The sequence below is a fragment of the Crocuta crocuta genome, unplaced genomic scaffold (assembly GCF_008692635.1).
Source record: "Crocuta crocuta isolate KB4526 unplaced genomic scaffold, BGI_CrCroc_1.0 scaffold217, whole genome shotgun sequence".
NCBI classification, from domain to species: Eukaryota; Metazoa; Chordata; class Mammalia; order Carnivora; family Hyaenidae; genus Crocuta; species Crocuta crocuta.
In genome coordinates this window covers 2,903,082-2,915,195 of record NW_027532208.1, presented here as the reverse complement: position 1 = coordinate 2,915,195, position 12,114 = coordinate 2,903,082, and the positions used below count along the sequence as shown (strand labels likewise).

The 12,114-nt window shown below is 58.4% G+C and overlaps 1 protein-coding gene across 4 annotated transcripts in view; it reads right to left on the bottom strand.

The window, feature by feature from the left end:
• The window catches only part of GTF2IRD1 (GTF2I repeat domain containing 1), a 104,973-nt gene that overhangs the window by 24,604 nt on the left and 68,255 nt on the right, over positions 1–12,114 (bottom strand). For 3 of the 4 annotated variants that reach the window (XM_077777848.1, XM_077777845.1, XM_077777847.1), the window contains 5 exons: positions 8,559–8,608; positions 8,319–8,375; positions 7,032–7,115; positions 3,152–3,335; positions 2,691–2,719 (listed from right to left, as the gene is read on the bottom strand). In XM_077777848.1, the coding sequence (XP_077633974.1) occupies positions 2,691–2,719; positions 3,152–3,335; positions 7,032–7,115; positions 8,319–8,375; positions 8,559–8,608 (404 nt within the window). The remainder of the gene's footprint in view (positions 1–2,690; positions 2,720–3,151; positions 3,336–7,031; positions 7,116–8,318; positions 8,376–8,558; positions 8,609–12,114) is intronic. The other variant, XM_077777846.1, reaches the window with a different exon arrangement.

The window sequence follows — 12,114 nt, the reverse complement described above, 5'->3', positions numbered from 1 at the left end:
CCTGCACCCCCCCTCCCCAGCCTTGCGCTCCTGCATGCCCCACCCCCATGCTGCAGGCACCTTTCCACCACCCAGCTCCCCCCTCCCATCCTTGCACGGCCCACTGACAGGGCCCATCCCCATCAGGCTCAAACCTCCACAGTGTGCAAGCGGCTACAGGGGCAGCTTTCACAGAAGCTTCCAGGCCCCCAGGAAGCCTCAACAGGTAGGAATAAAGGGCATCTTTTCCGCCATTTGCACGGAGGGTTGTCGGTAGACATCTTGTAGGTACCAATGTGGACCCGTGGCATTCAAGACTGGGGGGCCCCCTCCCCATCTCCCCAGCACTAAGGATCCCTCCTGGACTTGGACATAGGCCCAGGGGAAAGGGGACTCCTCAATGGACTCAGATTCTGCCACTATGCAGGGGGGGCTTTCAGTACAAGTCCGGTTCGATTTTACATGTCTTGAGCTTGAGCTTGCACTCGTGTTTTTGGAAGAGGACGAAAGAACGGGAAAATGTCTTGAAGGCCCCACTGTGCCCAGGATGGGGCCTGTGTCTCTGCCATGACNCCCGACAGCCCCTCTGTGCCTTCGCTGAGGCTGGGCCCTGCGTGTAGCACTACACACTGTTTTTTGCTCATCTCCGAGGCCTGGCTCAACGCCAGCTCCTCCAGGAAGCCTTCCCAAGCCCCAGGAACAACCACCGCTGCCCGCATTGAGCACCTTCCATCACAGCTGGTCCAGGGCTGAAGCATTTACATCTCACTCAGGCGTCAGGATGCACCTCCCCAGGACCCCGGGGAAGGGGGGGTTTGGGGGAGTGAAACAGTCCCTGCCCATCACTGCCCACCCATTTACCCAACTCTGACCACCTAAGGAGGCAGAGATGCCTTTTTCCAACTTACAGATGAGGAAGGTGGAGGCTCGGGGGTGTGAAATAATGAGCCTAGAATCACAGAGCTAGTAAGGGGGCGCTTCAGGGATTTGAACCGGGTCTGTCTGAGCACCAGCCTGTGCCTTCCCATGACCCACATGCTGCCACCAACCCACCACCCAAATCGGAGGGTCCGCCACTCCTCCACGTGCCCAGGGCCCCTGCAGCGGGTTCAGCCCACCTCCCCCTAGATGGTGGCACCTGATAACGTTCTCCTGGAGACCTGAGCTCCTGCTCCGATTTGTCTCTCGGGTCCCCAGGAGCTGCCTGTAAGGGGCTTTAGCGACTGGAGGGTTTGGGGACAGCCCTTTCTGGGGTGGGAACAGTTCTCAAGTGGCCTCTGGCGAGGCTTCAGAGGCCCCAGGAGCCTGGATACCTTCCCAGCCCAGTGTGATGAGCAGCATGAGTAAGCCGGGAGCAGGCTTGCCAGCCCGTCTGTCCTGGCGCCTCCAGGCTGCCACCGGCCGGGGATGCCAATGCCTGGAAAGGCACTGGCAGGTCCTTCCTGAGGGCTGGCCCGGAGCTCCCTTCCCATCTCCTCTTCCAGGCAGTCTGCCACCCTCTTTCACACCACGTGGGCAGANAGCCAAGCCGTCTGTCGCAGCACAGGGATGGGCCAGGGGCCACAGGTGGCTCCTGTGGTTGATGAGAAGGAAGCTGTGCCAGGTGCCACTCTCGCTGCTCCTCTTAGGGTCCCCACCATCCCGCCCCATCACTACAGCCCTCGGTAAGTCCTGCCCCCTCACAGTCTGATGGCCTCTCGCCCTTTCCCCAGAAGCTCACGGAGCCAGGCCTGGGCCCAGGGACTGAAAGCTCCAGGGAGCAGGGTCAGTGGGCACCAAGTTGGGCGAGGGGGATAGTCGTCGTGACCGTGAAGTTGGATTCCTGTCCTGTGGGCTGCCTGGGTTCCGGGCACCCCTCCATTCCCAGCACAGCAGTGTAGCCTCCCTAAGGGCGACGTTCCTGAAGGGCAGGGGACAGATGCAGTGTCTCCCGGGAAAGGTCAGGGGCAAGGGCAGGGAGGCTTCCCGTCTCTCCATACACAGGCTATGGGGAAAACAGCTGAGCATATGCGGCCTCAGCCTGGAGGCCCTGGGCGGCCCGAGCGAGTCACAGAGCCCCTGCTCATTCAGGGTTTGGGTTCTTTGTCCCCCCCTTTTTAAAGTAATTTCTACAGCAATGTGGGGCTTGAACTCACGACCCCAAGATCAAGAACTGCATGTTCCACTGACCGAGGCAGCCACGCGCCCCTCTCGTTTGGGGTCTGGGAGGGCCAGGGCACAGCCCATGGAGGAGATGGAGGAGGTGGCAGCCTGGAAAGAGGTCAGGAGAAGCATCCCGCCACCCAAGGCCGAGTGAGCACTTACCCACCTCTCACCACCAAGCTCGCTCATGATCCTTACGCACAAAGCCCTCCCTCTGTGATTAGAACTGCCTGCCAGGAGCCTCACCCGCCTCTTCACCCCTTCATCAGGGGCAAGGGCAACGACCTAGCCGGGCCCCTCCCTCCTGACCCCTGGCTGGGTGTGGTACACAAAGCACAGGCGGCCCCTCCCCCCATCTGCTCGGGTTCCAGTGCAACCTTCCTCCGCCCGCCTGTGGCCGGTGGCCTCGCCTGTGGCCGGTGCCCAGAGGCCATGGGAGGACGGAAGGGCGGGGCCTCATGTCCCACGGGCAGCTGGGCTCTGGCCTCTGGCCCCCAGCGCGGCCACCGGCCCCCCATGCCAAGCTGTGCCCCCCTCCCCACCTCTGCCCCTAGGCCAGTGCCTCTTACCAGGCTTTGGGATGAGTCCTTGAAAAGGCCTGGAAGAGAAACAGACAGGGGCATCAGAGGGGGGACTGGGAGCGCTTTGGAAATGTTTGGGGGCCACCCCATACCTGCTGCACTGGAACGGTGTTTTAACAAGATGCCCGGGGATTTGTTGAGGGGGCGNCAGTGTCCTCCCCTCCGAAGTGGGCTGACCGCCTCTCCCGGGGGGTGGGAGGGTGGCGAGTGGGGGCTGTGGGCGGGCAGGAGGTGTTGAGAAGGTCACCCCTGCTGTGTGCTGGTTGAGTGGGGTTCCTTGCACCCTGGCTGGCCCTCTGTCACCTTTCTGTCCCCCACTAGGACCCAGGATGGCACCAGAGAGCTGCCTTGTCCAGCAAGGAGGGCAGAACAAAGCAGGACCAGATCAAAGGAAAGGCCAAGGGTCCCTGCCCATGCTAGTCGTGCCTCCTCATCCTTCCCCTGAGTACCTGGTGACCGTGAACTTGATCTTGTCTGCCACCGCAAGGATCCTCTCCAGGTTCTGGGAGCCAAAGGTGCAGGGCTTTCGGAACGGGATTCCCGGGGGGAGCCCCTCGATGATCACTGAGCCGGGGTTACTCTTGATCCTCTTGTAGGGGACCTGGACGGGGTACTTGATGCCCAGGGCTTCTCCTGCGGAGGAGGGACAGAGGTCCCCTCAGAACCCAGGGCAGCGCTGCTGTGTGGACACGGGGGCACACCGCAGGGCTCCAGGTGCAAATGTGAATAGAGGGCGTGCACGCGGGCGTGTAAGGAGGTAGGCGGGCAGCCCCATGGGAAGGCACATCGGTGGGGCACCGGGGGCTCTGAGGTGCAGTGCAGGGGTGCGGTGTGTGTTCTGGGGGGTGAGGAGCGGACAGGGCTCGTGTGGCTCTGGCTGCTGGGAGACGGCAGCGCACAGGCTCCTCAGCCTCACGGCCTGCAAATCTGCAAGCCCGGCTAGAGGATGGGACCTGTGGGCACAGCTGGCCCTTCCCCAGAAGGCTTGGCCCTCCACGCCCCCCACCCGGGGTCTGCCCCACACTGGTTTAGGACAGTCCCAGCCTGAGGCCAGACTTCTTTTGGGGGGCAAGGGTGGAGCCAGCCCGAGGCCAGCAGGGTGCGGCTCAGACCTGAGACCCTCCGTCTGCCAGGGCTTTGGCCTTGCTCCTTGCACCAGCCCCTGCGTGTCCATCCCCATGACCATGCTTGACCAGCATGGCCACTGCTGGTCAGCCCTCCGCTGGGGCTTGCCACCTGCTGTCAGGGGGCTCCCCCAGCCACGGCACGGCCAGTCCCGTGGCTCCTGCCCACGGCGGTGAGGGCACAAGTGCAGGCACCACAGCCTGGGTGCTGCCTGGAGGGTGTCCACCTCAGGGCCCCTCCCGGGCAGAGGGAAGGAGCGCACGGGGATCCCTCTGAGGGGCTTACTGGGGGCGTCGCCCCTGCGGTGCCGACTTCTGAAGACACAAAATCCCTGCTAGTCTCAGCACTAGGAAGAACAGCCGACCGTCTCTGTGCAGCAAACAAATTTTTATCTCAGGGACACTGGGCCCCATTTCTCTTTTTGCTCTGGCTCCCGGGAAGCTCACAGCCTGATTTGTCATCTGTATCTACCAAGTACAGAATTTCTGTGTCTTTTTATTACCTCTGGCTTCATGCCAGAGTTCCAGCCTATTTTTTGTCTATTTATTTATATATTTATTCTTTTATTTAAAAGTGTTTTAATGTTTACTTTTATTTTTAATTAAAAATTTTTAATGTTTATTTATTTATGAGAGAAACAGAATGTGAGTGGGGGAGGTGTGCAGACAGAGAGGGAGACAGAACTGAAGCAGGCTCCAGGCTCTGAGCTGTCACCACAGAGCCTGACGTGGGGCTTGAATCCACAAACCGCGAGATCACGACTTGAGCCAAAATCGGACGCTTAACCGACTGAGCCACCCAGATGCCCCGTTTTCGTTTTTTTGATTGAGATCTAATTCCCATACCATGAAAGTGGCCGGTGTAAATTACACAATCCAGTGGGTTTTAGAAAAGGCTGTGAAACCACGGCCGCTACCTAATTCCGGGAAATGTTCGTTGCTCCAGAGAGAAACCCTGTACCCAGTGCAGTCACCCGACCTATTTCCCTGTGCCCTGGCAACTGCTAATCTGGGTGGATTTCCAGTCTTCTTAACTCTTTACTCTGACTTTGTGGCGGACTAGTTTATATGGTAGGTATTGCTAAGAGGTCCTTTATTTTTAAGTTTATTTATTTATTTTGGGGGGCAGAGAACACATGCATGTGTGCCTGCAAGGGAGGGGCAGATAGAGAAAGAGAATCCCAAGCAGGCTCCACACTGTCAGTGCAGAGCCCGACTCGGGACTTGAACTCACGAACCGTGAGCCGTGACCACGAGTTAGATGCTCAACCAACGGAGCCCCCCAGGTGCCCTGCTAAGAGATCCTTTTAGAAATGAAAAATCAGGGGCACCTGGGGGGCTCTGTAGGTTGAGAGTCCAACTTCGGCTCAGGTCATGATCTCGCGGTCCGTGGGTTCGAGCCCTGCGTTGGGCTCTGTGCTGACAGCTCAAAGCCTGGAGCCTGTTTCAGATTCTGTGTCTCCCTCTCTCACTCTCTCTCTCTGCCCCTCCCCAGCTCGTGCTCTGTCTCTGTCTCAAAAATAAACAAATATTAAAATTTTTTTTTTAACTAAGAAAAAAGAAATGAAAAATCACTGGGACAGAAAGGAACAGGCACACCCGTGGTCCGTAAGGAGAAACCGCTGTCCCCACATCTCTCCTCCAAACGGCTCCTGCTGTGGTGACCGGTGGCCTGTGCGGTACCGAATCCAGGAGACACCTGCCAAGTGTCTGACTACGTCTGGCACAGATGGCCCCACCCTCGTCCCTGAGGTCCATGACCCCACACTTTCCTGGCTTCTCACCTCTCTGGTCACTCCACCACCGCTGGACCTGCCCTCTACACACCAGGGCCCCTCGGCCTTTGGTCTGCCTCCTCTTTCTCGTGCCTCCGCCCAACGGCCTCCTCTTAACGACCAATCCTGACCGTTCCTCCGAACGGCAGCCTGGATCTCCACTTGCCCACGGCTCATCTCTGCTCAGCCTTCAAACTCAACACATCCAAGATGGAACCCGTCAACTCCCCCTCCAGCTTCCCCCCTTGGTGAGGGCACCACCCCTTCTCTCTAGCTGACAGTGTGGGTGTCCCCATCTCCGCCCCACCTCCCTTTTGTCACTGTGATAGCCTGGGTAACCCAGTGAGCCCGTGGCATTGCCCTGCCACGGGGATTGGGTGAGGGATGGACATGGGACTCAACGGCGGCCAATAAGAAACAAGGGGAGGGCTCAGGGAATTCTAGAAGAGATGCTTTCTGGAGAAAGCCTGCAGAAGAGCCCGTCCCCTCCTCCTTCTGCAAGGCGTCGGTGGGACGTCTCAACCTGTGGTGGCCATTTTGCCAGCAAGCGGGAAGCCAGCCTGAGACGATGGTGGAAAGACCCCAAGCACATCTCTGAACTGCTGGATCCAGTTGGTCCTGAAGGCTGCCCTACTGCTGGATTTCCCATGCTGAGAGCTACGGCGGATTACACGGCACAAAGATGGCTGCCCCAATGGTTCTCCTACCCCACATGCTCCCCCTAGCGTCACGGTGAGCCTCCCTCACAGGGAACAGGGGCCTGTGTCCCCTCCCCTTGAGCCCGGGCTTGGTGGGGACTTTGTCATGATCTCGGCCAACAGAGTATGGCAGAGGCGACGACGCATGACCTGTGAGGCTGGGCCGTGTTAAGGCGCAGCTCCCGCCTGGCTGGCAAATCCAGCTGCCCCGGGGTTGCTATGCTGACGAGCCCACGCGGAGGGAAGGCACAGACACAGAAAATCTGTTTTTTGGTTTTTTTTTTTTGAAAGAGAGAAAAGAGAGTGTGTGTGTGTGTGCATGAGCTGGGGAGGGCCAGAGAGAGAGAGACAGAGAGAGAATCCCAAGCAGGCTCCACGCTGTTAGCGCAGAGCCTGACAGGAAGCTCAAACTCAAGAACCATTGAGATTGTGACCTGAGCCAAAATCAACAGTCAGACGCTTAAACGACCAAGCCCCCCAGAAGCCCCTTTGTGTGTAGTTCTTGAATGATGGGACTGGTCCTGCCTTACTGGTCTATAGCGCCCAAGAGGGCAGGGCCTCCGTTTTCTCCACTACTGTATCCGCAGAGTCTGGCACATAGTAAGTGCTCAGAAACTGCCCATGAGTGAGTGAATGGTTTTCCCAGAAATGAGCACGGCTACCAGCAGGAAGCTTCTGGCTCTCTTCCCAGGGCAGCCAGGCTGCCCTCCTGCCCGGGCGCCCCACGCTCACCATATTTCTTGTTGAACAGGTCCTGGACTTGCTCCCTCAGCGTGTTGGCGATGTCGATGCGCGAGAGCCTAGCGTCGTAGTTTTCTGCAAAGTGAAAAACAATTATGGACTTGGGGCTGTTAAATTAAAAGGCACTCGGGGACTTCGAAAGAATATGATTTCCTCATTATGGGGAATTCCTTCTCGGGCAATCATCAGATCCTCAGAGTGGGCCCCTCAGAGTCCTTCAGAACTGACATCTAGACAGAGATGTGGGTTTTTCCGGAAGGATGCGCACTGTTGTGACAACGGCAACGAGTGGGAAATTAAGTTAATTGTTGACATTTGAAAACCGCTAAACCAGTAAATAAGCCTGAGAGGTGAGAGATGCAGGAGGAAGAAAGGCTAGGAGCTTGGGTGGGGAGGACCGTCCGGGTCCCTCTCTCACCGCTGGGGCACCCATGTGCCAGCCCATGCCCTGGGGGCCTCAGACGGGCCCCTGACCTGGAGAGATGCAGCCTGGGCCTGCCTGGGGGGAGAGAGAGAGGTGACGCAGGGAGGGAGTGGACCGCTGGGTGGGTGGGGGTGGGGTGCAGTGAGGACCCCAGTCCTCTGTGAGGCTGGCTACCAGGAGTCTCGGCTGGGGAGGGCGTTGCGAGTGCCCCTCACTGCAGCAGGTTCTGGCCGCCTGGGAGGGAGTGAGCGAGAGCGGCAGGGTGGTGAGCAGCCGCCCCCCTGGGATTTGGGTCCTATCTCTGGGCCCCCCAACTCCTGTCACTAGTCTCGCTGACCTCACTCTCTCCTCAGAGCCACAGGGACCACCCAGGGGCCAGGGGGGAGCAGCCCACCCTCGGGGACTCACGGCCACACCCCGGAGCTGGAGCTGTCCCAGCCAGGCGCGTGGACTTCTTGCTCCAGCTTCTCCCGCCTTCCATCCATCTCCTGTCCCACTCACTGCCTCTCACCCCTTCTTGGCCTAGATGCGGTTCTCCTCCATAGACCCCCCCAGCCCCCCATGCACTTAGGGAGCTCACCCTCCTTTGGTTTCAAGCACTGAGCACAGCTGACCACCTAATACGAAGTGGGCAGGTCAGTGCCTCCCCGGATGGGGCAGTGGGGGGCCTCCTGCACCCCACCATCCCCCCACACCCTCTTCCTCCTGCCCCACCTGCCAGCCGGCCTCACTCAGACCCCCAGGCCTGAAGTTGGGGGCCAGCCCCTCCCACCCACGGCCTGGCCCTCCAAACCCAAGCCGGGTCAAGGTCACGGCCCTGGGACAGCGGACCCCATCCTGAGCTGCAACCTTACCTTGAAAACCCTGTCTCTTCAGGCTCTCGTCCACAAGAGGGTCCCCGGACTCCCTCTCTGGGGGCAGGAAGGGGCGGGGAAGGTGGGGGGAAAGGGCAGGAAGGGGCTCTGGGGAGACTGGGCGGGGAGGGAGGGGGGATACGAGGGGAGGCAGGACCAGGACACAGGAAGAGGGAGAGGGGATGGGGGCGGAGACCTGGGCCCCTCCCACGCCCCCACCCGTGACCCTGCACGGGGTACCTTGGCTGTCCGTGATGGGCTCTTTGACTCCCTCGGTGAGCAGCTCAGGTCTGGAAAACACGACAGCAGGACAATGGCTGAGGCCCCTTGGGGCCCTCCCGGCACAGCCTAGGTCTGCACCCCTGCGCCCTGGTTTACACAGCTGTGCCAGGCCCTCCCGGCTCTGGGCAGCCCGGGTGTGGGGTCCTCATCCTTCGCCCCGCCCCCATTCCCCCGCACTTGTCCTGCTGACCCATGTATGACATTGGGGGGCTGTGGCAGGCTCTGTGGACCCAGCCCAGGGGGAGGCCGGCCTGCCCTCAACCACGTGGCAATGCCTCCCGCGGGGCCGTGAATGATCTCCGCGTGTTGGGGCACCGGTTCTGGCCGACACCGGAGAGCTGCTGTTTCACCCGGAGCCGGGGCCTTGGGGACCAACCCCGGCTCCGCGCTAGCGTCTGTGTCTCCGGACCCCACAGAGCCCTTCCCAGGCGTCATGGTGCCTGCTCGGTGGCCCTGAGGTGGGTACACTCTCTCCATCACTCCAATCAGAGGACGCGGGGACTGAGGCCGAGGAATGTGCTGGGACCTCACAGCAGGAAGGGGCAGAGCTGAAAACAGGCACCCGGCCCCCCTCACTGGCTGAGAGCCCTCCCAACCAGGGCCTCTGCTTTCTCATCTCACACCGCGGGAGCCCGCGCAGCTCCTGACTCTCAGGCCGTCATTTCACTTCCTGGGACTCAGTTTCCCCATAAGGAGAAGGGGGAGAGGTAGTGGTGGAGGAGTTTCTAAATGCGGCCCGAGGCCCTTTCCACCCGAGACTGTGCTCCAAGGTGGGGCTGGGCCTCCTCCCTCCTCCCTCAGGCCCTGAGAGCCCAGCTCTGGGCACGAGCCAGGTGCCCGCTGACAGAAGAGGCACCAAGTCCTCATCCATGGGGTGCCTGACCTGGGCTGGGGGTGCCCTGGCATCTGGCCTTTGGTTTCCCTTCTAGGCAGGGTCTCCTCTGTGCCGCTGCTTGGCTACCCCTGTGACAGAGAGTTCATTACCTCTCCCGGCAGCCTCACCCACAGACCCATCCTCACACTGAACCCTGGTCCCCACGACACCCTGTCCCCACCGTCCCCACGACAGCCTTCAGGAGATTCAAAGGAGTGGTTCTCCACTCCCTGTCCCACTCCATCGGCCCCTCCTGCCAGTGTGACCTCCCCAACGGCCTCAGCCTGACACGGACTCAAGAACAGGCCTGCTCTAGCTGGACAAGTCTGCACTGAAGACAGGGGCATTTAGAATCCGGGCTCTATGTGGGCGCCTGGGTGGTTCAGTTGGTTAAGCGTCTGACTTCAGCTTAGGTCACGATCTCGCGGTTTGTGAGTTCGAGCCCCGCATCTGGCTCTGCGCTGACCGCTCAGAGCTTGGAGCCTGCTTCAGATTCTGTGTCTCGCTCTCTCTCTCTGTTCCTACCCGTTCATGCTCTCTCTCTCTCTCTAAAATAAATAACAGTAAAAAATTTAGAAACCGTGCTATATGATAAAGAGTCTGGTCTCCATCTCTGGTTCCTGGGACGTAACCTTTCACCTTTGGTTATTTCTCAGCGACACGAGTATCTTTGTTATTGTTCCTGGTGGGACCCTGGGATCACACCTGAGTTTATGCTAAGGAGATGATGTGGGATTCTGGAAGACCGACCATGTGATCGGGAGGACTGAGGCTTTGAGCCACCTGCCCACAAGCCCACCCTCCTGATTTCCAGGGACGGAGTTCAGCCATGCGGCCAATGACACAGCAAGCATGCCTCTGGAGTGGATCCCAGTGAAAATCACGGACACTGAGGCTCGGTGCTGGAGGGTGACATGCCCTGAGGACAAGAGGACCCTGCCTTTTGTGTCACCTCATTTGGCTGGTCTTCATTAGTATCCTTTATATAAAACGGGAATTGTAATATAGCACTTTCCCGAGATCCAGGGGTTGTTCTAGCTAATTACTGAACTTGGAGGGAGTTGTGGGAAGCCTCAGATTTAGAACCAGTTGCTCAGAAGTGTAGGTGGCCCAGGGACCCCCGAACTTGCAGCTGGGGAATGAAGTAAGCACGGTCTTGTTGGAGATCATGTCCTGTACCTGTGGCATCTGCTAAGGCCCTGTGGTCGCCACCAGAACTCACTGTAGCGTTACATCAGCCAGAGCCTTCCACCACGACTCCCGGGTAGCAATCTCCTGTTCGTGTGAACCCACCCATGATTTTAAGTTTCCAAAGGGTTTCTAAGCTTTGTAGAATTTGATGAAAGCAAAGGACCCCTTCCCCAGAAGAAGGCACCAAAGAATATGAACATTTGGCTTACAAGCTCGAGGATCTGGGTGTTAAGAATGCTTTCTGACCAAAAGTTTAGAAAGTTGAATTTGATTTGTGCCAGGTGTGATGACTGGTAGGGGTTGTCTGAAGTACAGCTTACAAGGGTGTGAAGGTCAGTTACAGGCAGAAAGTGCGTCGGTCAATTACTGATGTCGCCAGCAAGTGATGATTTCTCACATATATAAATATGCAGTTGACCCTTGACTGACACGGGTTTGAACTGTGTGGGTCTATTTACATGCGGAGCTTTCTCAAAAAATACAGCTCAGTACTGTAAATGCATTTTTTCTCCTTTATATTTTTTTTTGGTAAGTTTTTATTTTTTAAAAAAATTTTTAATGGTTACTTTTTTTGAGAGAGAGAAAGAGTGAGAGCGGGGGAGGAGTGGAGAGAGAGGGAGACACAGAATCCGAAGCAGGCTCCAGGCTCCCAGCTGTCAGCACAGAGCCCGACATGGGGCTTGAACTCACCAACTGTGAGATCATGACCTGAGCTGAAGTTGGATTCTTAACCGACTGAGCCACCCAGGCGCCCCTCTTTTAATAAGTTTTTAAAAAATTTTTTCATGTTTACTTTTGAGAGAGAGAGAGAAACAGCACGAGCAGGAGAGGGGCAGAGAGAGAGGGAGACACAATCTGAAGCAGGCTCCAGGCTCCGAGCTGTCAGCCCAGAGCCGTAGGCAGAGTTTAAACTCACAGACTGTGAGATCATGACCTGAGCCGAAGTCAGACACCTAACCGACTGAACCCCCCAGGCGCCCCATCGGCCTCCCTTCCTCGGTATAAAGCGGGATGAGAAGATGCTTGTGAGCACAGGAGAAAGGCTGTCCCAGCACCATATGGAGACAGATCAGCTTATGAGCATGTGCTATGGACTTGTCTCCCACCTCGGAGGGAAGGACAGGGCAGGCAGCCCCCATGTGTCACGGCCCTCCTGAACGCGGACATTCAGGACATTCGGCTCCCAGCGTCCTGTCCCCACACTGACCTCTGCCCCGCGCAGGGGTGAGTCCCGGGTATCTGCGCCCCGGAAGGCCCCCACGCACCTCAAACACAACACACGTCAGACCGACTCCTGACCGCAGCCTTCACCTGGACCCCCTCATCTCAGAGAACGGATCACGGCCACCCTGGGGGAGTAGCCTAGACTCTGAGTCATTTGGGCCCCCCTTTCTCTCACGCGCCACAGTCAACGTGTCAGCAAATGCCGACACCCCATCTTCAGAATAC